At 58.1% G+C, this 27,537-nt stretch overlaps 1 protein-coding gene across 3 annotated transcripts in view; it reads left to right on the top strand.

The window, feature by feature from the left end:
• The window catches only part of PDGFRB (platelet derived growth factor receptor beta), a 36,222-nt gene that overhangs the window by 5,548 nt on the left and 3,137 nt on the right, over positions 1-27,537 (top strand). Inside the window, exons 2-23 of one of the 3 annotated variants that reach the window (XM_081826174.1) lie at positions 310-425; positions 9,642-9,687; positions 10,864-11,187; positions 11,709-11,975; positions 12,696-12,823; positions 12,938-13,112; positions 13,686-13,878; positions 14,569-14,684; positions 16,007-16,130; positions 16,481-16,692; positions 18,901-18,995; positions 19,924-20,056; positions 20,591-20,695; positions 21,042-21,152; positions 22,206-22,365; positions 23,085-23,245; positions 23,790-23,908; positions 24,170-24,292; positions 25,022-25,133; positions 25,589-25,688; positions 26,209-26,314; positions 27,178-27,410. In XM_081826174.1, the coding sequence (XP_081682300.1) occupies positions 9,648-9,687; positions 10,864-11,187; positions 11,709-11,975; positions 12,696-12,823; positions 12,938-13,112; positions 13,686-13,878; positions 14,569-14,684; positions 16,007-16,130; positions 16,481-16,692; positions 18,901-18,995; positions 19,924-20,056; positions 20,591-20,695; positions 21,042-21,152; positions 22,206-22,365; positions 23,085-23,245; positions 23,790-23,908; positions 24,170-24,292; positions 25,022-25,133; positions 25,589-25,688; positions 26,209-26,314; positions 27,178-27,410 (3,137 nt within the window). In that variant the 5' untranslated portion in view covers positions 310-425; positions 9,642-9,647. Of the gene's footprint in view, positions 1-309; positions 426-9,641; positions 9,688-10,863; positions 11,188-11,708; positions 12,010-12,695; positions 12,824-12,937; positions 13,113-13,685; positions 13,879-14,568; positions 14,685-16,006; positions 16,131-16,480; positions 16,693-18,900; positions 18,996-19,923; positions 20,057-20,590; positions 20,696-21,041; positions 21,153-22,205; positions 22,366-23,084; positions 23,246-23,789; positions 23,909-24,169; positions 24,293-25,021; positions 25,134-25,588; positions 25,689-26,208; positions 26,315-27,177; positions 27,411-27,537 lie in introns of those variants that run through there. The other 2 variants (XM_081826173.1, XM_081826175.1) reach the window with 2 other exon arrangements.

The following is a 27,537-nucleotide window of genomic DNA, read 5'->3' as shown; positions in this document are numbered from 1 at the left end:
CACCAAGGACCCCAAGCCTTTCCCAAAGTGACCTCTGCCTTCCTTCCCTGTGTCAGACGTGAGCCCTTCCCTACCTCTTTGCTAAAGAGCCCTGATTTCTGACGTCAGAGTTCTCCCCCTGCTGTTTTCCCTGATGCCCTGAGCTCTCCCACTTCCCACACGGAACCACCGTGGGATACCCTTCCCTGGCATCATCCCCCAAAGAACCCAACTAAACCCTGGAGGCCGAGCTGGAGGCCGCCCCCTCCCAACTGGAAGAATCCCATATTCATGACACTTGCCATTTACTGAGCACCTATTACATGACAGGTGCTTTTCATCATCATCGCGACCCCTCACAGCAATGGAAAAGGAAGTCTCTTGTGTCGTTTTCCCGGAAACTGGGACATGGGAAGTTAAAGTCAGAGAGCTCACACAGTGACGAGGTAGGAGAGCTGGCACTTACTTACCTTGGACCTGGATTAAGTGGCTTCAGAGCGGGACTGCTGCCCCTACCCTGGTGGGGCTCCCATGTGCTTTTGGAGCCCTGGGTGGCACCAGGCACAGTTTGCTGGCATCAGGGTCCCCTCTTGTCCTCTAACCTCGCCCATCCCATCACCATCCTGGAGGGAGTCACCATCGCCTGCCCATGCCAGCTCCCAGCCTAGTGAACCCCGAGGTATTAGGGGACAGCTGAGGCCCCAGGCCTGGAGACCAGAAGGGCTGACCCTACAAGGCTATTTGATCCCTTATGGTGTGTAAGCATCTAGTAAGCATCTACTGTAAGCCTACTTCCATATTAGGAATTTGGAGGCATCCGAAAAAATGGTTAGGTGTGTTTCCTCATTTGTGGGGAATCTAGTGAAAGGACTAAGGCAAACGTACAGGAAGGAAGTGGCTGGCAGACAGGGGTCTGCCTTTAAATCCCTGACTATGCACACCCCACACCCCACCAGCTGAGCCTGCTGGCGGTACCAATAACATGCAGCTACCCCTTCCTAAGGAGTCCTTCTGGAGGCGGCTTTCCCACCATCTCGTTTATCACAGGCATCCCTTTGCTGACAAGCCTGGCCAGGGGGCCTGGGCTGTGCACTCACTGGCCGGGCGAGCAAGCGAGTGACTTACTCTCCCGTGAGCTCAGGAAGAAGAACGAGGCCACTGACTTGGCCCAGGGCTGTGTGCCAGGCCCTGTTCTAAGCATTTTACTTGTGTGAACTCATTCAGTGGCCTCCCCAGCTCAGTGATGAGCCCCGACTTCCAGATGGGAACGCTGAGGCCCAGAGAAGTGGAGTAACGGTCCGTGGGAGAATTGGGGTACAGGACTGGAGACAGGAGCGAGAGACAGACGCTGAGAAAGGGAGAGGGAAGTGAAATGTGGGAGTTTTCTCCCCTCTGGCTCTGCCACCCCAAGGGCTCTGAGGGGAATCTCAATGCTCTGCGTTGGCTCCGATTAATGGCAGGGTTTCTCGTTAGCCAGCTCGCTCTGCCCGCCTGCGGTCCTCGGCTCAGGGCTGGTGGGGGCAGGCCACGTGCTGATGGGTCAGGACAAATGGCCTGAGGCCTGCCTGCCCCCTGCCCACTTGGCTCTGAGAACCCATTCTATTTGCGGCCCCCACCCTGGCCCAGGGCTGATCCCGGGCTGGCAGCAGCCCGGGGAACAGAAGGTTTGCTTGTCTGCGTCTGCCGCACCCCCCTCCCCAGCCTCAGCCTGGGACCCCTCTCAGGGGCTCCTTTGGCTGCCAGGACCTGGGCTCTCCGTTGCCATGGCATCGGCCGGAGATGAGGCTCTGGGGGGCAGCAAGGGATGGTGGAGGCCCGGAACTCTGCAGCTGCCGAGGTGCTGGGGCCCCAGTAGGGGCAGGCCTGGCCCCCAAGCACAGCGGGCCTGTGGCAGAGCCGGCCACACACCTAGTCTGACTGCCTGCAGGCTCCATCTCGTGCTCCATCTCCAAGGCCCTCGGAACAGGCCTCAGGGCAGGTCATTTACTGCTGGGGCACGGCCCCGCCAGACCCAGGCTGTCCTCAGCAAGGACATTCATCCCCTCCACCATGTGCTCACGCTCAGGCTGGGCAGTGAAGTTGCAGAGAGGATCTGAGCTCTATCCCTAGCTTGACATTCAAATTATTGGGTGAGCTGGGGCAGGCCCCTTGCTCACTGTGCACGTCAGCAAAGGAAGGCTAGGACTCTGACCTCAGGATCCTTCGGTCTTTGAGAGCCTGGATTCTGTATGGACCCCATTAGGGTAAACTCATGTAGTCCTGTTGCCCTGTGGACAGAGCTGTTTCTGGGCGGGAGACAGGCAGTCTATCGTGACGGTTAAGAAGACAGGTTTGGAGTCAGGCTAGCCTGAGTTTGCATCCCAGCTTCATGGCTTACTGGCTGTGTCACCTTGGGCAAGTTACCAGACCTCTCTGAGACTCAGTTTCCTCCTCGTGAAAGGGAAATAATGATTGTCACAGGACTCTTGTGAGGACAAAACAAAATCCCCAATGTAATGAACGTTTTTGAATAGCCTGACCTCTGAGGATCCTGAGCCGTCCAAGGACGGACTGGGTGACGGATGGGGTGGTGAGACCCTGGCCATGGGAGGTGTGCGACCGTGGACGGGACAACCCCTTGGTTTGCAAAGAGGGAGGGAGAGACACGAGTAGGGAGTATGTGGGGCCCGTCCCAGCCCCAAGGTCGTAGGGCTCTGTGAAAGGTGGTGTGGCTCCCGCCTTGTTCTTCAGCTTCAGCCTCACCCCACTCCGAGGAGAGCCTGGACTGACAGGCGAGGTCAGAAAGCAGAGGGGAAAGGACAGGCGGGCGTGGCTCACGGATTGAGCCTGTGCCCTGTGCCAGGCGTGGTTTTGTCCTCTTTACCTCCTGCCTTAGGGAGGCGGTGACGTGGGCGTGGAGCCAGCGCGCTCTGGGGTCAGTCGGCCCAGGGCTGCGCACTGACTCGGCCACTGGCAAGCTCCGTGACCACAGGCAAATGATTTAACCACTCTGTGCCTTGCTTTCCTCATTTGTGAAAGGGAGCAGCGACCCAGAGGTCGTGGGTGGGTCTGAGGTCTAATTTAGCCCAGGTATTGGGTGGCACAAACTAAATCAGAGAGAGCTATTGTTATCCCTGTTGTTTTCAAGGACTGCTAGCTCCTTGTTCCATCTTGCAGGGGCTCCAGGGGGTCCAGATGGGATCCAGAGGACTCCGGTCCAGGGATCCACGGGGCCTGCGCAGAGCCCTGGGGGTGGAGGTGGGCAGCCATGGGGGACGAGCAGGGAGGCCAGTGAGGCGCCAGAGAAGGCAGGAAGCGTCTGCTCAGCAGGGGGGCGGGGGGAACAAGAGCACGTGGCGGGCCTCCCTCCCTCACTGACCTCCTTCTCAGGACGGTTCCCAGCCTGTGTGGGGACCCAGGCCCCCTCCCCTGGGCCCCCAGTGACCGTGAAGCACACACTGAGTGCTTTCCCACGAGCTGTTCCAAGTCCCCGGGCCTGCGTTATCCCCCACCCCCAAGCGCACACACTCTGGCGGGTGAGGGGGTGTGTGGCAGGAGGGGGGGCGCTCAGGCTGGGGCGAATCAGTCCGTTCTTTATCAGCCTGGCTTGGATCCAGACAGATGTTTCGTTTTATTTTGAACTTCCAGAAAATAGGTCATTTCTTTCCATTGTGTCCCTGGGGAGGCCTCCCGGGGAGAGAAACACAGAGTGAGTGACGAGTGTGGGGGCCTCACTTGGGCCCTGGGGAGCTGGAAGGGCAGCGACCTCCCTTCCTCAGTCATGATGAGCTGTCGGCAGGACCGCGGCACCTAGTTTCTTCAAGGCTGAGCTAAGAAGCCAGCCCATTCCTAGGGGCAATGGGGAGCTGCAGAGGTGCCAGGGAAGAACGTGGTCAGATAGGTATTTCAGAAAGGTTCCTCTGGTTGTGGTGTGAGAACAGGCCGGAGGGGACAGACTGCAGATGGCGAGACAGAAGGGGGGGCGGTGCAGCAGGACAGCCAGAGGGGACCAAGCTTGTGCTGGAGGGGGCAGGGGTAGGGGGATCACAATGCCAGCCCGTGGAACTGACACTCTTATTCCACCCACTTGGACTTCCAGAACATCTAGAGCCCATGCCAGGCCCCAACTTAGTTGCTTTCTGCTGCTTTGTTTGGGGGACCTCATAGGTACCCGGAAACCTGAAGGTCCTCTGGGTCGAGAGCAGCATGGCAGAGTGAAGCCTGGATGACCAGGCAGCATTGCTGTGTGATTTGGGCCAGGTTGCTCTCTCTCTGGCCTTAATGGGATCCTCAGGCTTGTGGGGAGATTCACTGTGTAGAGGTGGAGAATTGAGCCTTCACCAACAGATAGGAGCGGGGCTTAGGATTGAGGGTGGCAGGTGGGAGCCCCACAGCCTCAGCCCCTTCCCAGGCTTCTACCCCCCACTGTCTCCTTACCCAATGGACCCTGCAGTCCTCCCTGGCTCCTGGGGTGAAGTTCCCCCACCCAGGCTGCAAGAGCGCACCTACGTCTCAGCCCACTTGGAGTAAGGCCAGGCCGGCCATCCTCTGCCAGGTCCAGCCTGTGCGGCCCTCACTCACGTGCTCCCCCAGCTGCTGCCGGGAGGACTCAGTCCCTGCCGCCAGATGCCTCTTGCCCCCACACACTCCCAGGCCTAAGGCTGGCTGCCTTCTCTGAGCTGAGTCATGACATCCAGACCAGGGCCCCTCCCCGGCACCCCACCCCCACCCCAGCATTCCATCTGTGCACAGCTGCCTTCCCGAGCAGGGTCCTGAGAGCCACAGCATGGCAGCCCTGGAAGTGCACCCAGGACGGCCCTGCCCACCCTGTGTACAGATGGGAAGACCAAGGCTCAGCACGGGGCACGACGGCACGATAGGTGGGTGACGGAGCTGGGGCTAGAACCCACAGCCCCTTGTTCCCAATCAGGGGTCCGCCCCGGTTTGTCCCCGGGGTCGCAGAGTGGCGAGGGGTGTACGGAAGAGAGGATGAGGCTGCCAGCAGTTTCCCACTTCCGCCCGCAACTTAGTGAGCCACCTCTGAGGCTCAGTCCCCATTCCCTGCTGGGTGGGACAGTACAGGGAAAGTGGCTTTGACATAGAGGTCTCTGTGCGGCAGGGCAGGGGGTGTTCTGTGGAAACAGAGTGGGCAGTGGATGTAGTCTGAACCCTGGGTCTTGAGCCACCAGCCTCATCGGAGCTGGGGCTGGAGCCAGGGCAGCCCAGTCAGGTGAGCTTCAGCGCCCCATTGGCCACCTACCTGAGGCTGGCTTGCTTAGGTCAAAACACTGGCACCTGTCCCTGTTTTTCTCTAAGCCTCAGTTTCCCCACCTGTACAATGGGCACAGGAAGAGGGTTGGATTGGATAGATGATCCCTGAGGGCTGTGGAGCTCTGATATTTCATGACTCTAACCCCGTGACTCCGTGGCAAGGCCTCCTCCTCCCTCTGGCATCTTGTTTATTCAGAGCATCCCTGGCCCGAGACTGCCTGCCCCAACACCCACCTCCTCCCTGCAGCAGAGCTTCCTCCCTCCCCACCTCACTGCTATTTCTGCCCATTCCCTGCCTCAAGACGGAGGGTTCCTCTGTCCACTCAGGGGCCCACAGCCTCTCCAAACCCTAAAGCAGCTCCGTGGCAGCTCTCAATCCCGCCCCTTTGCCTCATTCGCATCTCAGAAAATGACATTGTGTCCCTAACACACACACACACACTCCTGCCCCCCCGCCCAGTATTCCAAGTCAGAATCAGGAGTGGGAGCTCGCGCAAGCTGCCCCTCACTCCAGCCCCCCCTTCCCCAGCATCTATCACCAAGTCCCGTCACCTCTCAGCTAAACCAATCTCGATGCCGTCTGTCTCTGCTGGTCCCCACCGCCCTGTCCCCAGCCCAGACACAGAAGGCGGTGGCACGGGCTGGTACAGAGCACTCTGCCGAGGTTCAGTCTCTGCTCTGCATTCCTAGGCAAGTTCCCTAAGTGCTCGCTGCCTCAATTTCCCCATCTAGAACAGGCCTGAGCCTGGTCTCTACCTCAGCGAGTTGGCTGAGGAGCACGGGCTTGTTGGGTGTCGTGGCTGTGTGTTCGGCTGTGCTGGGGCCTGTGTGCACACAGCATCCTGCACGTGCACAGCTTGGCCGGGGCTGGGTACACATGGGCTGTGTGGCCCGCGTGCGCCCCGCCCCTGGGCGTGTGGGAGAGCACGCAGGCAGCAGTCTGTGCCGGGCGCCGGGAAGCCGTGCGCACGTGGGTTTGGTGTGGGCACGCACGTGTGCAGTGCCTGCGTGAGGGCTGGGCACACACATGGCCCGGTGCACACGGGTGTGTTTCCGAGCAGCGTGTGAGTGAGCGCGTAGGCAGGGCTCTGTGGCGTGTGTGCACATGCTCACCGTGTGCAAGCCTCCCTCCCCGGCAGCCACGGAGGCCCTCCTTGCTGGCCTCCCTGTGTCGTGGGAGTCTCGGGACCCCGAGGGAGGGAAGCTGCTGCTGGCGGATGTGGCCAAGAGGGACTGGATTTATTTAGATTTAGGTGGTGGGAAAGAAGTGGAGACTCATAGGATCTGGAAAGATGGAAGGCTGGGCTCAGAATGATTCCCCAAGCATGCCTGCTCCCCGGACTTGGGGTCCACATTCTGCTCCCCCAAGCGGGTCTGATTCACTATGAGGAGGGGGGCAATGACTCCATCTTTGGACCTCTGTCCCCCCACCCCCAACCTGGCCAAAATAAGAGGAATCATGAGGTCTTCCTGGCACTCAGCACTCTCCTCATGGGCAAAGGGGAGATCCCTGAGAGTCCCCTCCCTCTGTCTGCTTCAGGGGCCACCCCAGGCAGGAGAGTATGGCAGGTAGGAGGGTGCCTGCACCCTGACTGTGATATTTGCCTTGTCCCAGGTGACTCCTCCCTGGAGGGCAGCCCTCCCCCTGAAGAAGGGGAAGTTGTCAGAGGCAAGCCCACAACCTCCGAAGTAGCTGCTTGGGCCTCTCTGGGGTTGGCTGGCGCCACAGCAGCCTCTGAGAAGCACAGAGGTCCATAGGCATGGGGTAAATAACTGGGGGTATCAGGGAGTCATCTAAGATGGCCCCGGGAGTTTAGGTCTACTCTCGTTCTTCCCAGTCCTCCTGTTGTCCACACCCCCCTTTCTCTTGCCGCCTCCCGTGTTTCCATATCACCTGTTTGTCTCAAAGTCCCCTGAAAGACTGGCTAACTCCTAATTGTAGAGACAGGAAAAGTGAGGCCCAGAAAGGGAAACAATTTGTCAAAGTCCACACAGCATGTCTGTGACCAAATGGTCAAGGAAATTCAATCTGTTGAATGAGATGGGTTATGGATTCTCAAATGACTCCAGCCTCAGTAATGTAGCCCCCTCCTTCTCATCGGCCCTCACCTCCCTAAACCACCCCAGCAGGAATAACAGTGACCAGAACCTTCTCTCTGGCCAGTCAAAAACACAGTTTTAGAACAGGGGTAGCTCTTTGAGTTGCCCCATCCAAACCTCTCCCTGTATTCATGGGGAGAAACTGAGTCCCAGAGAAGGTGGGAGACACGCTGAGTCTCATGGTGAATCTGAGGTCCCTTGTGACTGAAGCCAAAATGCTCATTTCCTAGAGTGAGAAGTCAGTCCAAGATCCCTGGGGCATCTACACTCGCCCTGAGCTCTTCTGCCCAGCCTATCCTCTCCCTAGCCTGATTCTGCCTTTTTGCTGTGTGACTAGGCCACGATTCTGTCCCTCTCTGGGCTGCTGCCTGTTCAAGAAGGCCTCTCCTCGCTCAGAGTCTGAGACTCTGAGCTGCCCCCAGCCCCAGGCCCAGCAGGAGAGGAGCCAGGGTCAGGGGAGCTGGGGGCCCAGCCTGCAAGGCCCAGCCTTCCAGAGCCAGGCCAGCCCTGGTTGCAGTGACCTCCCATCTCCAGGCCAGCCGACCAAATTCCTCCTTTAGAATAATAAACAGTGTGGCCAGCCAGGGAGGCTGGGAGGGGAGGGGCAGGGAGGCTGAAATGACCCCCTCCCCCAGCCTTGGCTGCTAATGATTTTCTTTGGCTGAGACCTCAGGCAGGAACGGGGGAGCCAGAGGGGCACCCACCGAGGGGCAGATGGGCCTCTGTGGGGGCTGCTGGTTCTGCCTCGGCACTGCTCCCTCCTGCTGGCGCAAGACTGGCATCCAGCTGGAGGGGCTGGGGCGGGAGGGATGGGAGTGGGAGTGCTGTGGAAGGGCGGGGCTTCGGGTCTGGAACAGTTGAGAGAGAGGAAGGGGGCGGGCGAATGAAGAGACCCTCAGGCAGGCCGGCCCGAAGGGACGGGGAGAAGGAGGACGGGCAGAGCAGAATTGCTCACAGAGCTTCTTGGGGTGCTGGGCAGCGCTGAGCCCGGGGCCCAGCAGTAGGTGGAAATGCAGGCCCAGCATGAGTGGCACACTCCCCGTCATCCCATTTTGAGAGCTGGAGACTGAGGACACAGGAGGCAGCCCCAGTGGGGCTCAGACCCGGAGCCCAGCCCTGGCTTGAAAAGTAAAGGGCCGGGATGGGGAGCGGAGTGGGGGCCGTCTGGGCGTGGCCTGAGGAGGCGGGCCGGCTGGGCAGCCTCTCAGGGAAGTCAGCAGACCCACAGCACGGGAGGCTCCCTGTGCCTGGTCACGTGCTCACTTCCTACCCCTGTCCGCCTCTGGCCTCCTTCCTATCCATGCTGCAGGCAAACCCCTGCCAGCTCGGCTATTGGTGCTTATCTGGGATCCTCAGATGGCGCTGCCAAGGGCAGGGATGGAGCAGAGACCCACCTAATTCCATCCGTCTCCCTGTGTCCCTGCTTCGGTCTCCTGCTGCTGCCTTCACTGTGTGCTTCCTCCCTCTCGGTCTCTGTGTCTGTCTCTCTCTGCCTCTATCATTCCGGGTCTCTTTGTCTCCCTCCTCAACAAGCTCTGCTGTGTCATCCTGCGCAAACTTCTATCCCATCCAGAGCCTTGGTTTCCCTGTCTGGACCCTGGGGGTGGGGGTGGGGGGACTTGGACTCAGTAGTCTCCAAGGACCTTTGAAGCCTTGCCATGCAGTGGGGCTTCCCCTGGGCTCAGCCCCTGGCGCTCTCCCCTAGGCCTCCCTGTGCTGCTTGGGGCTGCGTAAAGGGGGCCCAAGCATCGGGGTGCCCCCCCACATTCCGCAGTTCTGACTCCCCCGCTTCCCTTCCCACAGCCGCCTCCACTTCCTGTTGTGCTTTTGGAGCCTGTGGGAGTTCTCTGGGTTCTGGCTTTCCCCCTCCTGCTCCCCCAGGCCTTTCATCACGCTTTCCCAAATATTTGTCCTGGCAGATAAGAGCCTGGTATTGAAACTGTCACCCGGAGGACTGGCTGTTGGAGCTGGCGGGCCCCTGGACACCATCCAGCCCGAGTCCCCCACTCCCATTGTGCATACAGAGAAACTAAGGCCCAGAGAGGCCTGGGTTCAGCCAAGGCCACTGGAGAGGTAGAGGCAGAGCCAAAGTAGGGTCCACGCACCCTGAGGCCCAGCCCCGTGCAGGGGGAGGGGACTCTGGGGCATGAGTGCCCTCTTGATCATGGGACATGGGTGACTTCTGACTTCAGCCCCACAGACATGGAAGCTGGGTGGTCTAGGCTGGGGTTTACTCTGCAGGACCCAGGTGCTAAGTCCGATTTGCAATGACTCTGCCCACTCTGAGCCCTGACCCCTATTTAACTCTGCAGGACACCATGCGGCCTCCGAGCACCATGCCGGCTCCTGTCCTCAAAGGTAGGTACACTGTGGCTTCCAAGTGTCATTCCAGCTCCTGTCGTCAAAGGTGGAGGGGGCTCCCAGGGAGCCACTAAGCAGAACCCTGGAGCTGGCAGGGGCGGTGCATGCTAGCACTGGGGCCTGGGAGCCCAGGGGCACTGTTGTGCTCTTGAGCCTCAATTTCCTGCCTTTCCAGTGGTGCTCAGTGGAGGCCTCCTTCTACTGTCCACTCAGCTCAGAAACCTCAGTGGACCCCTGCTTGTCCAGAGCCATTAGCTCAGATCCTTTGCTCAGCCCTCTGTACCCCATGCCTCCTCACCAAATGTCCCCACCCCACTTGCTAACAGTCACCCCAGTGTCCCACCTCTTCCCAGCACTCTTTGGTATCAGCCTGGCTGGTCTGCTTCCGGTCTGGGGCTCCCCTCCCCTGCCTGGATCCCTCACTGCCTATGAGCTCCCAAGTCCTGGCTGGGCTTCCGCTAGCACACCCTTCCCTCACTACTGCCTGTTACATGCAGTCGGTGCTCCAGGGCCTGGGCGGCTGACCGGGCAGCCAACGGTCACTGGTCATCAGTGACCAGCCCATGGCCTACCGAGGATGGCTGGCTGGCTGGCTGAGCATCTGTGGGCTTGGGGGACGTGGCTTACAGAATCCTTCCCAGAGGGCATCAGCAGGGGGAGAGGAGCCAATCATTTGACACCCCGCCCCAGTTCCCTCCAGCCCCCGGGGGGGCTGCTGATTCTCTCCGGTCCTGTCTTCCCTACTCTGAGCTACCTTGCCCCACCCTTCCCAATCAAGACCACTTCTGGGCTTGGGTGGAACCCGGGCAGCTGGGGCAGCTACAGGGAAGGGGCTCAGAAAGTGACCTGGGAAGTAATGCAGGAACTGGAGGCCTGGGAATTGCTTCCCGAGGATTTCCTGATGCCTTTGGGAGAACATGCCCACAGCCTGAACACAGCATAGCTGGAGGACTCTGAAGCCTGGGATCTAGAGGCACTAAGATCAGGAGGCCAGGAGGCTGGACTGGAAGGAGTCCCTGGGGCCCGGGCACTGGGCAAGCAGGCTTCAGAGCCATGGGTTCCAGTCTGTGTCGGATTAGGGAGGTGTGGTCTTCAAGGACAGTGCAGATATGGCCTCCCCCAGGGTCCGCCGAGAGGAGAGGTGCTGATGCTCTGATGTCTTTTCTCCCGAAGGCCAGGTGCTGTTGCTGCCCCTCCTGTTGCTGCTGGGCCCACAGGCCTCCTGGGGCCTGGTCATCACACCCCCAGGGCCAGAGCTTGTCCTCAATGTCTCCAGCAACTTCGTTCTGACTTGCTCGGGGCCCGCTCCAGTGGTGTGGGAACGGATGTCCCAGGAGCCCCTGCAGAAAATGACCAAGACCCAGGATGGCACCTTCTCCAGCACACTGACACTGACCAATGTCACTGGGATAGACACGGGAGAATACTTTTGCACCTACCAAGGCTCCCATGGGCTGGAGCCTGGTGAACGAAAACGGCTCTACATCTTTGTGCCAGGTAAGCGCCCCCGCCTGCATGCTCACTCCCTGACTTCTCTCACCTGCAGGCGTCTGGGGGGAGCTGAGAGTGCTTAGTGACATTGTGAGACACGGCCAGCTTAGACATGCAGACGAATCATGGAATCCAGCCTGGCTCAGTCCAGGAGTATGTTCACTCCCCACCCCTGGGTCTGGAGATCTGACTGCTCCCTGCCAGCCCACCCCATTCCTGGCTCCCCAGAACTCTGCCTTTTCAGCAGGTTCCAATATGCTCTTTTGGGCTTCCACATTCCATCTTTCCCATACTCCAAGCTCTGGGTACCAGCTACCCTTCAACTTGTGGCTTATCTTCTTTCTCACCCTGGTGCTCACCATATCAAATGTTAAAACTAGAAGGGACCTCTGAGAGCATCCTTATTCTGTAACGGGAAGACTGAGGGCCAGAGAGGGGAAGACACCTGCTCAAGGTCACAAAGAAATTCAGGGGATAGGCAGAAAATCAGTTCCCCTGATCCTCATTCTTGGCCCCACACCTGGCAGATCCCATGATGGGTTTTCTTCCGGTCGACCCCGAGGAACTATTCATCTTCCTCACGGAAATAACTGAGATCACAATTCCGTGCCGAGTGACAGATCCGAGACTGGTGGTGACACTGCATGAGAAAAAAGTGGATATTCCACTGCCCATCCCCTATGACCACCAACGTGGCTTCTCTGGTACCTTCGAGGACAAGACCTATGTCTGCAAAACCACCATCGGGGACAAGGAAGTGGATTCTGAAGCCTACTATGTCTACAGCCTCCAGGGTGAGCCCCCTTTCTGGCCTGATGCTCAGCAGAGGCAAGTATGACCCTCTGCAGAGGTAGAGCCCTTTCCAGCTTACGAAGTGGGCAATTTCATTTTTCACTGGATTCTCACTGTAGTCTTGGAAGGCAGGTAGTGTTTCCCCATTTTACAGGTGAGAAGCTTGAAACTCAGAGGTTGGAGTATGCCCGAGGTTATGGGGAAGGTGGGTGGCAGGGCTGGGCCGTATACCGTGGTAGGCAAAGGCATGGGCCTCAGAGCTGGTTGGGTTTGAATCCCAGCTGTGCACTGAGTTTGCATGGGGCACATAATGTCTCCGAGTCTGCTTTTTCCTCTGGAAAACGAGGAAAAGAATGACTGCCCACCTAGGGGGATTATTGTGAGGATTAAAGACAGAGGCTCCTTGGTACATGGTTTGTGCTCCATACCTTTCTCCTGTACTTAGGTGCCCAGGGAATACATTGACTGAAGACTGTTATCTCTTCTAGAATGTCAGTTCCATGAGGACAGGAATTTTATCTGTTGTGTTTACTGCTAAAGTCCCAGTGCCCAGCATAGTACTTGGCGTATAGGACATAGTTAACAAATATTTGTTGAATGAATGAATCTTCCGCACCAGACATCCCTTCCCTCTCTGAATCCCCACCCCATCCCCAAGCTGAAGGGCTGGTGTGGTGGCTGGTGGTGATTTCCTCAGCCCTAAACTAATCTCTCTCCACTAGTGTCATCCATCAATGTCTCAGTGAATGCAGTGCAGACTGTGGTCCGTCAGGGTGAGAACATCACCATCATGTGCATCGTGACCGGAAATGAGGTGGTCAACTTTGAATGGACATACCCACGCATGGAGGTAATGCTGGGCCAGGGGTTGGAGGAACGGCCAGGGAAGGATGGCTATCTTGACTTGCAGCCTAACTTCTTGGACCCTGCCTGACTGGGGGGCTTACCCCACCTGTTCCTCCAGAGTGGGCGGCTGGTGGAGCCAGTGACTGACTTCCTCTTCAATATGCCCTCCCACATACGCTCCATCCTGCACATCCCTAGTGCTGAGCTTGGCGATTCGGGGACCTACATCTGCAATGTATCGGAGAGTGTGAATGAGCATCAAGATGAAAAGTCCATCAATGTCACTGTGGTCGGTGCGTGCCTTGGGCTTAGCCCCCACCCTCCTTCTGAGCTGGACCTAGACCCTATCATAGCCCCAGGGTACTGTCAGCCAATTCCAGTACAGCTCTAGCTTCAGTACCAACCAAAGCCCATTTCCAGAATAAACCCAAACCAAAACGCAGTGTCAGCCCCAAATCCAACTCTAATCCCACCGTGGACTTTCTGCCTAGCCAGAACCTCAGCCCCAACCCGAGATCTAAACCCAACTGCCATTCCAGGCCCAGGTCGCCCCATCCTCAAATTCAGCCAGGCTGCAGTGAGATCGACAACTCCAGTCCCAATCTCAAACCCAGTCCCCAAATCAGTATCAACCCCCAATTCGGCGCCTGGTCCAGTCTCAGTCCCAACTTCAACCCCAGCTCCGGTAACTCCATCACTGGTTCAGGTCCTAAAGTCTGAAGCCCCGCCCCCGGAAGGCCGGGCTCCTCTGGCCTTCCATGGATGCCTGGCCTCCAGGAGCCCCGCCCCCAGGGGGCGCTGCCCTATTGGTAGCCGGGCCTAGCCCCGCCCCCTGGGACCCCGCCCCTGACGGCCGCCCCTTGCAGAGAATGGCTACGTGCGGCTGCTGGGAGAGCTGGACGCCGTACAATTCGCGGAGCTGCACCGCAGCCGGACTCTGCAGGTCGTGTTCGAGGCCTACCCGCCGCCTACTGTCATGTGGTTCAAGGACAATCGTACGCTAGGCGACTCCAACGCAGGCGAGATCTCCCTGTCCACACGCAATGTGTCTGAGACCCGGTGAGCAGCGGCCCACCCACTCCATTCTTGACGTTATTCCCTGCAGCTGCCAGGCAGCTCACAGCTTTCAGCCACTGGACACACCTAGATCCACCTTTCCTGAGAGCCTACTATGTGCGAGGCGCCATGCCAGGCACTGGGGAGGCTGCAGAGATCCGAATAGACTGTTCCAGCCCTCCTAGAGTTTCCTGTCTAGTCGGGGAAACAGACACCCGGCAGATGATCACCCAGATGTTTAGTTGTCCTTGTGATGGGGGGAACCAGCTGGGAGCAACTGAGGAGAAAAAGGCCAGATGATCAGGGAAGAGCATGCCAGGCGGGCCACTACTACCTATGCATGGATGGTGGTCCGAAGGCTGCAGATGAGCAGGTGGATACAAGGTGCGGTCGGTGAGGATAAAGCCATGTCAGGCCTTTCTGCAGGAGTGAGATGTGGAGGGGAGAGGGAAAGGGTGCTTCCCCCGCCCTTGTCATCCCTCCCCAACCCCCCTCTTAGCTCAGTGGAGCCAGCTGCCAATGGGTGGGGATTCAGGAGACTGGTGTGAGTCCCACTCTGCTCCTGACACCCGCGTGACCTTGGGAAGCCCCTGCCCCTCCCTGGGCCTGGTTTCTCTTCTCTGTACAAGGAGGGTCGGGGGGGACTGTGAGAGTTCTTCCAGCTCTGGCAACTAGGCCTGTCGTGCTCCACAGGTACGTGTCAGAACTGACGCTGGTGCGGGTGAAGGTGGCTGAGGCTGGCTGCTACACCATGCGGGCCTTCCATGAGGACGCGGAGGCCCAGCTGTCCTTCCAGCTGCAGGTCAACGGTACGGAGCTGTGCACCCTGCCTCCCCCACCCCACTCCGCTTCCCTCTCCCTTCCTACCCTGTCCTCCCACCCATAGGAGGAGAAGGAGCGGGAGAGGGAGCTGAGGACTCAGGAGGCTGGCTTCTAGGCTGAGCTCCAACACTTCCGCTCCTGTGTGAACTCGGCATATCCCCTCTTTGGGCCTCAAGCTGTGTAAGGAGGCCAGTGGGCTACACTGGTGTCCCTAAAGCCTCAGGCATTCATGTACCAGTGCATGATTTTTCCTTCTCACATACCCTTATACTATACTACTAATTAGACAGATATGTATTGAGCAACAACAACACACCAGTCTGTTCAGGTTCTTGAGTCCCTGCCTTTGCATTGCTTGTCCCCTGCTGGGGGGAAGACAAACACTCAACAGTAGGGCAGAGAACAAGCAAATGACACAGAAGATTAGAGGTAACAAGTGCTGTCGAAGTGGGGAAAAAAGCTGGGTAGGGAGGATAGAGAGTTCAGGGGGCACAGGGCAGTGAGGGTTGCGATTTCAAATAGCCTGATCAAGTTGGCCTCATGGAGGCGACATTTTCGTGAAGACTTCTAGAAGGTGAGGGCATTCGCCAAGCAGTTCTGTGGGGCAAGGGCCCACCAAGCAGTACCAAGGCAGGACCAACAGCAGAAAGCCGGTGTGGCTGGAACCGAGGAGGGGGAGAGTGGTGGGAGATGAGGTCAGAGCTGAGACCTGGAAGTCGGGGCGGGGGGCAGATTGTGTGGGTCCCCTCCGGCCCTTGTATGGACTTTGGCTTTTACTATGACTGAAATGACGGAGCCACGGCAGGGTTTTGAGCAGGGGAATGACACACTAATGACTTACTGTTTTGTCAATTGACTTTCTAAAAATAAATGTATTTTGAAAGAGAATTTAACCTCTCAATTGTAGATGGAAAATCAGCATCACATGTCATAAATATAAAGCAACCACTAAAATAAACTCTGGGAAAACAAAGCGATGCTATTAAATTCTAGCTCCATGCTCTTGTTTTCCCAGGGCTTTCTCTGACCCTCAGACCTGCTCTGTCTTTGTTAAAAGGAAAGATTAGCGAGTCTCAGAGAGGTGTTAGAGACAGACTAGCACCCAACGGAGGCCTTCCCTTTGAAGTACCCAGAAGGGGAACCTGTCAGTTTTCACACGGTGATTCCTGGTATTTGATGTTCACCTGCAGCCTGAGGCTCCCCTCCCTCCACTCAGGGGAGACCCTGGGCCAGGTCCTCCCCTGGGCCTTTCTCACTGACTGTCCTTCCTGACCTCCCCACCTCCTGGCCTCCTGCCCTCTCCACGCAGTGCCTGTCCGTGTGCTGGAGCTGAGTGAAAGCCACCCTGCCAGTGGGGAGCAGACGGTCCGCTGTCGCGGCCGGGGCATGCCCCAGCCACACCTCACCTGGTCTACCTGCAGCGACCTCAAAAGGTAAGCAGACCTGGGGCCTCTGGCTCCCAGGGTAACCACAGCAGCCTGGAAGGACCCAGTGGAGGTCATCTAGTCCAGCCTCTTCCTCCGGGCACGCTGTTCCAGGCTAGAGCTCCGTCCAAGAAGATGTGGCTTCTTGGAGATGCTCTGCATGACCTAAACTGTCCCGTTTCCTTACCTTGACTCAGACGATCGAATGAAGGGAGTGGATTTTGCCGTCCAGGGCTCTCAGTTCTGGGGTAGGAGCGCCCCCTGCCGGTCAGTCGAGGGGCCACAGGAGGAATGAGCTCAGGGCCAGGCAGCGGGAAGCAGCCGGGACTGGAAGCTGACCCGGCTGGCTCTCCTGGCAGGTGTCCGCGCGAGCTGCCGCCCACGCCGCTGGGGAACAGTTCGGAGGAGGAGAGCCAGCTGGAGACTAACGTGACATACTGGCCCGAGGATCAGGAGTTCGAGGTGGTGAGCACACTGCGCCTGCGCCGTGTGGATCAGCCGCTGTCAGTGCGCTGCACTCTACACAACCTGCTGGGACGCGACATGCAGGAGGTCACCGTGGTGCCGCACTGTGAGTCCTCCGGCCCGGGTGGCCCCTGAAGACCCTCCACCCCCACCTGCACCCCGCCATTCTTGGAACTGTGCCCGTGAGCCCGGTGGGCCAGAGTCAGCGTGCCTGTGGGCACTCAGGAGCATGGCAAAGCCCACCGGAGTATGACCCTGTGCGCAGTATTGGCACCCACGCGTACACCCGTGAGGGTCTGTAAGCCAAGGCTGCGGTGTATGTCTGCAAGCGTGTGCACAAGCGTGCATGACACCCCGCCTCTGTGGGAACCCACCGAGCGCATGTGTATAAACCACGTATATGACCACGCCCAATCCCCAGCCATGTATATAAACCCACGAGTGTGTGTGTGTGGATGCACGATCGCACAAGGGTGCAGACAGTGCGCGTACAATTCCTGTGCGTGTGTGCAAACCGGCGCGGTGCATGTCCGCAGCGTGGAGCGGCAGCATCCCCTCTGTAGAAGCGTGCGAGCACAGTCTCTGCACACAGATGCCTGCTGTACCGTGCGTGTCTGTGAGCAGGTGCACACACACACACACACACGATTCCTGTCCATAGGAATAGCGTCGGCCATGCATGTAGTGTCCCTGGGCAGGCATTTCCCCCTGCGCTGGTACCTCGGTTGTTCGCTTGTTTCCTCTTTCTCCCTGGAGAAGCCCAGCCCCGCCTGCCCTTCTAGTGCCCTCAGTCCAGAGAGAAGGCAGACAAGGAACTAGGCAATCCCACTGCAGGGGGCAGTACTCTGGGGGGGAAGCCGAGAGGGAGGAGGGGCTCCGTGCCCAGCTGGGGGTTTCAGGAAAGTGTCCTGGAAAAAGAAAGCTTTAGGTCAAAACCCGAAAGATACCTGGGAGTTAGCCTGGTAAGGAATGGTGTTCCAGTCAAAGTGAATGGCCTGTGCGTGGGAGAGCCCAGAGACAAAATGGGATCAGAGAACTCAAAGGCATTCAGTGTGGCTGGAGCCCAGAGTATGTGTGTATTTAGAGGGGGGGGAGATAAAGAGAGAAAGGGAAGGGAGTGGTAAAGGAGGGGCTCAGGGCTAGGCAGAAGCCAGGGAGAGCAAAGCTTTGAAGGCTGTGCGAGGCGTTGGCAGGTTGGTGGGCTCGCACACACATGAGCTCGCACACATACAGAGCTGCCTCCGGCCCCCTGGCCTGTGGTGGGACAGGTGGGGGTTTCATACCTTATCTCACTCCCACTCCCACGCACGCACACGTACCCCTGAGCCAGTGGGCACCTGCAGACCAGCCCAGAGCAAGACAGAAGTAGAGCTTTTGTGTGCCACCTGAGCAGGGAGGCACGTACCAGCCCACAGGGAAACTACCGTGGCTGCACGAAGCCTCTTCTTTTTACTGAGATGGCTCCTTAGAAAATTCAGACTTCCTTCCCAGGCCTGGGATGTGTGACCTGGTGGGGAGAGGGAGGAGAGGAGTGATGTTGGTCTGGGACCCTGAGGAGGAGGGACAGGGCCTCCAGGGGTGCCAAGAGGGGCAAGTGGGGGACAGAGGAAGAGGGAATGAGTTCCTCAGGGCCCCATGGGTGGCCAGTGGGGCAGGGTAGGAGAGATGAGGGTCTGGCAGGGGTGGATGCAAAGGGAGGGGAAGAGAATGGGAAATCGTACAGCAAAGAGGCCGAGGCCTTCGGGAGGAGACTTAGCGCTTGGGGGCCCAGAGTTAGCCTGACTTGGTCACCCCTGTTCCCTGGGGGATGCACCTTATAACTATCATCACTATCCCAACGCTGCTGGAGACTCTGGGTGAAGCGGGGGAGGAAACAGTTGGGATTCATCGGGCTGTGGAAGCTCAGTCCCTCAGTCCGTTGGCCCCTCTGTCAGGCTCTGTGCTAGCTGTGACAGCCAGGCGAGGGCATAGATTCAGGGGCGAGGGCAGCCCAGGCAGTCAGCAGCTGACATCCAATCTGGAGCCACGGCACACAGGCCTGACTGAGCCCTGCAAGGGCTGAAGGCATATGGGGGCCCAGAGAGAGCTGAGCGCCGTTGTAACTGAGGGGCATATAGGTTCTTATGGGAGGTATGGCCCTGAGGGAGGGGCTGAGAGTCTGACATCACAGGCCATGGTTGGTGGAGGGGGGCTTCCCTTCCAGGCAGGACAGTAGAGAGGATTTGCCGTACCAGCGGTGGGGGGACGGGAGGACTGCTAGGGAGCTGCCAAGCTCCCCATTTGCTTATGGCCAGCTCTTTGTCTCTGCCTCCAGCTCTGCCCTTCAAGGTGGTGGTGATCTCGGCCATCCTGGCCTTGGTGGTCCTCACAGTCATCTCCCTCATCATCCTCATCATGCTCTGGCAGAAGGTAACCTCCCACCCTTGCCTAGTGGGTGCAGACTGGCACACTATTTTTTTTTTTTTTACATGGAGCCCCCAGCTGCCCTTGAATGTTGCAGGATCTGGTCACGTCCCAGCCCAGCACAGAGTGCAGGTGTAAAACGACATGGAGCTACCTCCACCCCCAGCAGCAAGGGCCATCTCGGGCCTGGTCCAGGACAGCCAGGGTCCCTTGTCTCTGCTCTGCCCTCCTGGGTCTTGCTTGGACATCAGCCCTGCCCCTCCCAGCCATAGGGCAAAGCACTTTCTGGGTGGACTACATGAGCTCCAGGATTCTTACAACTCTTACCCCAGAGACTCCCAGGCTTCTACTGAAATGCATTCTAATCCTATTAACGTGTAATTTCAATGTTCTGTTCTGAGGCTTCACCATTCTGCAATCCCAACATTTTAAGATTCCTGAGTTAGGATTGCAGCACCCATGATTCTGTCATTCTAAGATTCCAATCCTGTGATCCCAACATCCTATGATTTCAGCATTGTAAGCTTACATCTTTCTGAGATTCCCACTGCAAGTGACCCAGCTTGGGGAGGGGCTGTCCACATCTAGCTGAGTGCCCCTAGCTTGTGTCACTTCCCAGGACTGCAGGATCTCTACTCCCATCTGGAAGCAGCCAGGGCTCTGGGAGAAGCTGGCAAGCTGGTCCTGTTGAGCCAGGCCCTTGGCTATTAGCTGCTCCTTAGCCACTGCCAAGCTGGGGCCTCTTGGCACCTGTTCTCACTGAGCCCATGAAGCTGAGCTTTATCCGTAACTTGCTGTGTGACTTCAAATATGCCTCTGCCCCTCTCTGGGCCTCAGGGTCTCCTGCTCCATCTGTTCCATAAGGGGCTGTGGGCTAGTGGGCCCCAAAGCCCAGACCTCCTCTGATGATCCATCCCTGGTGTTGGTTTTGCAGAAGCCACGTTATGAGATCCGATGGAAGGTGATTGAATCCGTGAGCTCCGATGGCCATGAGTACATCTACGTGGACCCTATGCAATTGCCCTACGACTCCACGTGGGAGCTGCCACGGGACCAGCTTGTGCTTGGTCAGTCCAGGGAGTCCTCGTGTGGCAGTCTGGGGCCTGGCGGCGGGTGGGAAGACTGAGGTGTGATCCAGCCTTGCCATGACTAGCTTTGAGAACTAGGGCTGCTGTCTTGCCTTCTCTGGCTCTCAGTGCCCCCCTCCATACAATGGGGCAAGATGATCCCCCAGGGAGGGTTCAGCACTGAGGTCCTATGATCCTGTGACTATGTGAGATAGGGCCCCTTCGTGGCAAGAGGGGGAGTATTAATCGAGGACAGGCTGCATGTCAGGCCTGTGCTTAGTCTAGCTGGGAAGGCTGAGGCGTGCAGAGGAGCTGAGCTCCCTTTTGGGATGGGAGGAAGGCTTCCAGGGACTAAAGATGGACCAGAAAGCAGGCAGGACTTAGATGAGACACCAGGAAGGGCTGCAAAACACTGTGGGAGACTCCTTGAGGGGAACACCTTAAGTCCAGGTTGGCTTGAGGGATTGACCTCCGAGAGAGCAGGCGATGCCGTTTCCTGGTGGGCCAGGAGCTGAGGGATCGTCTCTACCCCAGGACGCACCCTCGGCTCTGGGGCCTTTGGGCAGGTGGTGGAGGCCACGGCTCACGGCCTGAGCCATTCACAGGCCACGATGAAAGTGGCGGTCAAGATGCTGAAATGTGAGTCCTGGGAGCCTGCCCCTCCCTCACATCTGGGCCCCCACGTCCCCCCTGCCCCCTGCCCACACATTCAGGCCCTCCCTGGTTCCGATTTGCACAAGCAATGTAGTCACCTGGAGGCCAGCACCACTCCAGACTCTGCTTTGGCTAAGAGGCTTCCTCACCCTGCCCCCCTTCCAGGCACCTCCTTCCCTCCCTGACCTTCCTCCCATCCTCTTTCTCCTCCCCCTACTCATGGGTCCTCACCGCCCCAGGCCATCTGGGTCTTACAGTAGGGTGTGGAGCACAACAGCCTCCTTGGGGCCTGAGTGACAGGGCAGGCCTGAGGCCCCATCTCCTCCCTCAGCCACAGCCCGCAGCAGCGAGAAGCAAGCCCTCATGTCAGAGCTGAAGATCATGAGTCACCTCGGGCCCCATCTGAACGTGGTCAACTTGCTGGGGGCCTGCACGAAAGGAGGTACCAAAACCACTCCCCCAGAGGATTCTGGAAAGTGCCAGCAGCCCAAGCCTGGCCCCTCCCCACCCCCTCCTCAGTCCACGGACAACAGGACTCTCCAGCTGGAGGGTCTACACCCACCCTGTATGGTGCCCTCACTTCACAGACCCAGATGGGGGTGGGATTTACAAACTCATGGAATCACGACACCTTCAAGGCCTAAGGACTCCTCAGGTCGGCCGTTTCCAAACCCAGGGGTCTTCTGACTTTTTAAAATTTTCAGAACACCTTCTACAAACTCATAAATCCCAGCCCCTGTGAGGTGAGTTCTATCCCTACACTTGGAGACCACCAGCATGCTGACTGGGAGCTGCTTTCATTCAGATCATAGAATGAAGTCTCTCCAGCTAGTGTGTGTTTTTGAAACTCTGATTGTAAGTTAGGCCATAAAAAAAAAAAAAAAAGAAGTGTTATCATTGTTTGCAGCTGCTTATTGTGAGCTTTGGGATTTTCCTCAGTATTGTGCAACCAAAATAAAATACAGAAGTGAATTGCACACATAGGCCAATTTATGTCCACAAGATCCCACCCATTTCAAAATGTTTGTTTTCATTAGTATCTTCAAGTTCCCATGGATTGACTTCAAGTAAATGTACTGTATTTGGATTGAAACGGTAACCTGATAATAAATGGTTGCTTTTATTTGCTTTATATACTGGGCTCCAGCCTGAGCTTCAGTCTGAAGACCGATCGGTGGTATCTGCCGCCGTGTCCTTGCTACATGCCAGGCCCCGGGCCGAGCTGACAAAAGCATTATCTTATGAACGCTCACGGAGGTGGCTAGGATTAGCCCCATTTAACGGATGCGGAAAGTAAAGCTCCGCGAGAAGAAGTATCTCGCTCGTGGTCACAGAGGCAGGAAAAGAACCGGGGTTTGCCCAGTGCCAAAGCCTCTTGGCCGTCTTACCAAACTGCCTTTCCAAGGCGCAGCCCGTCATTAGCCTCGGGGCCCTGACGGCAGGTGTGTGCCCCCGCCCCCCGGAAGGAGCCGTGCCTGAGCCTGTCCCCCCACAGGACCCATCTACATCATCACCGAGTACTGTCGCTACGGGGACCTGGTGGACTACCTGCACCGCAACAAGCATACCTTCCTGCAGCGTGGCTCCGACAAGCGCCGCCCGCCCGGCGCCGAGCTCTACAGCAACGCCCTGCCCGGCGGGCTCCCGCTGCCCAGGTACCGCAGGAGGCTTCGGGGGGCCCCGGGGAGAACCTGTGCACGCCCTGCCCGGCGGGCTCCCGCTGCCCAGGTACCGCAGGAGGCTTCGGGGGGCCCCCGGGAGAACCTGCGCATGCCCTCCCCGCCCGGCGCAGAAGCTGAGGCCAGGCCGGGCAGAGACAGTTTAGGAGCCAGGGCGTGGGTCTGTCGCGGAAAGACATGCGAACTCACCCCGTCCTCCCCGGCATCGGACCGATTTCCTGCGGTCTTTGGTTGGCCTCCGGAGACACGGGCTTACGTGACCCCGTAGCACTCCGGGGAGCTGGCGCTGCAGGCAGAGGCCTTGGGGCAACTCCTTGCCCACTCTGGGCTGTGGCTGGGCCCTCACAGGGCATCACAGCCAGATGGAAAGGCTGTGCTCCCTAGAAAGGCGCCGTGCTCCCTGCCCTTCTGTGGGATGCTGTGATCCCGCCTAGGCGTGAGCTCCCTGAGGACATGCCCTGGGACCTGTGTCCTCCAGCACCCCGCTGCCCAGCTTAGTGCCCCACGGGCTGGTTGGAAGGGCTCACTGCGTGGTCATTCCAGTTGTGACAGGCTGGAGGAAGATGGGTGGTGGAAAGAGAGAGGAAAGCCATGAGTGACAGGGCCTTGTGGGGCCTAGGGGTGAGCAGGGGCAGGAAGGGAAGCCAAAGGAAAGCCCGTGGGCCCTCCTTCTGTGATGTTCCTCTCTCCCCCAGCCACGTGTCTCTGCCCGGGGAGAGCGACGGTGGCTACATGGACATGAGCAAGGATGAGTCGGTGGACTACGTGCCCATGCTGGACATGAAAGGAGGCGTCAAATATGCAGACATCGAGTCCTCCAGCTACATGGCCCCTTATGACAACTATGTTCCCACCGGTGGGTGCGCCCAGGGTCCTCACCTAGGCACAGCCCCCACCCCTCTGCCGTCGTGCATTCCTATCAAAGCCTTTCGTATGCCCTGGCTGGCAACAACCCTGGGAGGAAGGTGGCCTTGTCCCCGTTTCACAGATGCAGAAACTGAGGTTAACCATCTGCACAGAGCTGCTCTGTGATGGAGCCCCAGCGTTAACCTCTGTTTCTGGATCCAGAGTGGGAAGAGTTGGGGTTGGGGGACTCCTTGGCCTCCTGGGGCATGGGCACAGAGGAGGCCGCAGGCTGACCCAGTCCCCGAGAAGCCAAGCGGGTCAGGCTCCGTACAGGTGGCCCGGGGCTAACGCCAAAGGCTTCTCCGGCCAACGAGAGCACTGATGAGGTAGGAGAGGTTTACATTAGGTGTTTGGAAATTGTTTTCCTTTTGTGGGGAACTTGGAGGATCAGTAGCCACCTGTATTGGACCGTCAGCCTCCAAGACCAAAAGGGCAGGGGTTCTGTGGGCCATGTGGAGACACAAGACGGTCGGTGAACTTCTGTTCTCCCCTAGCTCCCGAGAGGACCTGTCGGGTAACTCTGATCAACGAGTCCCCAGTGCTTAGCTACACAGATCTCGTGGGCTTCAGCTACCAGGTGGCCAATGGCATGGAGTTCCTGGCCTCCAAGAACGTACGTGTGGTCACAGTGGGCAGTTAGGGTCATGGGGAGGTGGGCCACCCAGCCAGCCAGGGTCCTCCAAGTACACAGCTCCATATGGCAGCGACGTCCCCTCTGGTGGGTGAGGACAGTGAACGCCCTCACCATGTGGCCCCTCTCACCTGTGTGGCCTCTCACACCTGTGTGGTCATACATTTTCCCCAAAGCCCTTGACAGGCAGGTCTTTCCCCACAACTGCCTCCAAGGCCTCAGCTCCCATCCCCCCCAACCCAGTGTGTCCACCGAGATCTGGCAGCCAGAAATGTGCTCATCTGTGAGGGCAAGCTGGTCAAGATTTGTGACTTCGGCCTGGCTCGTGACATCATGCGAGACTCAAACTATATCTCCAAAGGCAGCGTGAGTACCTTGCCTGATCCTGTGTGTCTCTGACCCTGGGAACAAGTTCTCTCCCGGTCAGCATGGCTGTGGCACAAGGGAGATCAGGACGGAGCTCCTTGTGACCTGCCCTGTCCAGTGGTGACAGGCTTGGCCTGCCTAGCCATGTGTGCAGGCCCAGGAAGGGAAGCCACCAGCTGTGCGGAGTGGGGTGGAGATGCTAAGGGTGTGAGGGTGAGCCCAGGGCTCAGATTCACCGGTCATGACAGGACCAGCTGTAATGGGTCCTGGGAAGGGTGGAAACGGAACAGGTCAAATGTGTATTTGGTTAAATGTGACCATCCTGCCTGCCACTCATGTTCCCACTTTCCACAAGGGGACAGTGAATCCCAGAGCTGGAGGGACTCTAGACCCCAGAGATCGAAGGTGGCCAGGTCACAGCTGGGTGGTACCTTGGCGTGTCTCTGGCTCTCCTGCTCTCTACCCAAGCCAGAGGTCTCTACTGGGGTCAGGAAGAGGAGCTGCAGACCCTGGGGCTCTTGCTCAGGGATAAGAGCTCCATGTCATCAGCTGTGGGTAAAGAAATTTGGCCTTCTGGTCCTCTGGCCAGTACTGGGATGGCTGTGGGATCTGCTCGCCTGTAGGAGCGGGCTCTCAGGGCCCGGGGAGCCAGGGGCTGGAGCAGGAACTGCCAGGTGCAGAGTGGGGTTTGGCCCTCCTTGTACTTCGTACCGTCCTGCCCTTCCACAGACCTTCCTGCCTCTGAAGTGGATGGCTCCTGAGAGCATCTTCAACAGCCTCTATACCACCCTGAGCGACGTGTGGTCCTTCGGGATCCTACTCTGGGAGATCTTCACCCTGGGTATGCTTCCTTTCCCCCCAGCCCTCAGGGGCACAGCGCAGCCTCCACCCTAACCACTCATACCTCCAGCCTGGTGGGGCTGTGGGGACAGGCTCTGGGGCAGGGGGCAGGGCTCTGGTTCAAGTCACCACTCTCTGGGGCTTTCTCGCTGCTATGTGACCTTGGCAAGTCCCTTTCCTCTCTGGGTCTCTTTACTTCCCCAGCTGATTATGGATGGGTTTGGAAGCGACATCAGAAAGCCTACTTGATTCTGGTGTTCTCTGGTCCTCTGTTTCTGGGGAGGGTTGCAGTCTCTGTCCCGAGCCTCTAAAGGGGGCTCACATTTCTCAGTGCCAAGGCCGCTGTACCCTCGTCCATTCTAGGGCTGGTGTGCCTCTCTCTGTCCCATAGAATAGGGTACCTGCCATTCTTCTACACCTCTGAGCCTGTATATCTCTTGTCTCTGCTCTCTGCAGGTGGCACTCCTTACCCAGAGCTACCCATGAATGAGCAGTTCTATAATGCCATCAAGCGGGGATACCGCATGGCCCAGCCTGCCCACGCCTCCGATGAGATGTGAGTGGAGCATTTGGGAGGGTTTTTTGGGTGCAAACAGTAGATATCCAACTTAACTGGCTTAAGGCAAAGATAGATTAGTCCAGAGATGTAGAAAAACCTCAGTATAGCTGGATCTCGGTGTTCAGAGGCTGTCATCAGGAATCTGGTTCTACCTGGCCCTGCTTTCCTCCGTGCTGGCCGCGTTTTCAGGCCAAATGGCTATGTGCTCACTGCTGTCACCATAGTTCGGGCAAAAGGCCCCGAGCTGACTGTCAAGGGCTCAGCTGGCGTCACGTGCCCATCCAGAGCCAGCCATTGAACTGAGAGCCATGAAAACTCCTACCAGCCAGACCTGGGTCATGTGCTCAACAAGGTGGCCTGCCGCATGGAACCACCAATGGGGGGAGGGCCTCCTCAGGGAACAGGAAAAACAGTCCCTCTCCACCTGTCCTCCCCAACTCCCTTCGTTGCTCGCCTGGTTCTGGGAGGCAGCAGACCTCGAGCCAGAGACCCTGACCCTCTCTCTGCCTCTCCCCAGTTATGAGATCATGCAGAAGTGCTGGGAAGAGAAGTTTGAGATCCGGCCTCCTTTCTCCCAGCTGGTGCTGCTTCTCGAGAGGCTGCTGGGCGAGGGGTACAAAAAGGTATGCTGAGGCAGCAAAACAGAGAGTTCTGGCCCAGAAATCAGACACTGGGTACAAGGCTCTGTGTGTCATGCTGGTATTTGAGGGACCACCTTGTACCTGCTTGGGCCTCAGTTTCCCTCCTGGTACTAGTAAGGGATGGGCTGGAGCTGTGAGTTGAATTTATTTCAGCAGCACAGCGTTTTTTGAAATGAAATCCTGTGTGGAAGCCGATGCCCACAGCCCCCTTCATCCTGCGTCCCTCCTCATGCCTTTACACCCATGCCAAGGCCTGGGGCTCCTTCAGAAGTCTGAACAGCCTCAGGCTACCTGTCTGCTAAGGGCCTGACCATTTGAGCCTGTTGCAGGCTCAGTCAAGGCAAATGGAGCCAGTAGGGCCTTAAAACCCGGCCTGTCCACCAGAGGGAGTTACAGGGAGGGGTGACACACGTCCCCTTTCCCCTGACCCGTTCCTAACCACACTCCCAGCCACGTTCGGTCACAGCTCAGCACCCAGTGAGATAGACTGGGTTGTCACCATTTAGCAGCTAGGGAAACTGAGGCCGCACTGCAGGAGGCTGAGGCAAGGTGAGAGCCCACACCTGTCTACTCTGAAGTAGGGGAAGTGCTAGGGTCACGGGCACTAGTCTGCTGACTGTCCTCTCCCTGGGTGGCCCCGAGCTCACCTGGTCTTGTGCGATGCCAGCTGGGAGAGCCGCCCAGCTGTGTGTGGCTTTGGGCAATTCCCCTTCTGCTCCGAGCACCAGTTGCCTAATTCACACAAGGCAGGAGGGGCCAGGTCAGGGTCTAATGGTAGATTATCCCCACGGGCATTTCTGGTCTGACCCTCCCTGTTTCTCCGGCTCTCCCTCCCCATGGAGCAGAAGTACCAGCAGGTGGATGAGGAGTTTCTGAGGAGCGACCACCCAGCCGTCCTTCGGTCCCAAGCCCGCTTGCCTGGCTTCCATGGCCTCCGATCCCCCCTGGACACCAGCTCTGTGCTCTACACGGCTGTGCAGCCCAATGAGGGTGACAACGACTATATCATCCCCCTGCCTGACCCCAAACCTGAGGTTGCTGATGAGGGCCCACTGGAGAGTTCTCCCAGCCTTGCCAGGTAGTCACTGTGGCCTGAGGCCCAAGGCAATAGTGTGCAGTGTGTGTGTGTGTGTGTGTGTGTGTGTGTGTGTGTGTCTTTCTGTCTGTCTGTGTCTTCATGCCGCCAGGCTTGCCTTAGAAGTCAG

This window comes from Leptonychotes weddellii, chromosome 7, assembly GCF_054177405.1.
Source record: "Leptonychotes weddellii isolate Sample4059 chromosome 7, ASM5417740v2, whole genome shotgun sequence".
NCBI classification, from domain to species: Eukaryota; Metazoa; Chordata; class Mammalia; order Carnivora; family Phocidae; genus Leptonychotes; species Leptonychotes weddellii.
This window is presented reverse-complemented; position numbering and strand designations above follow the sequence as displayed.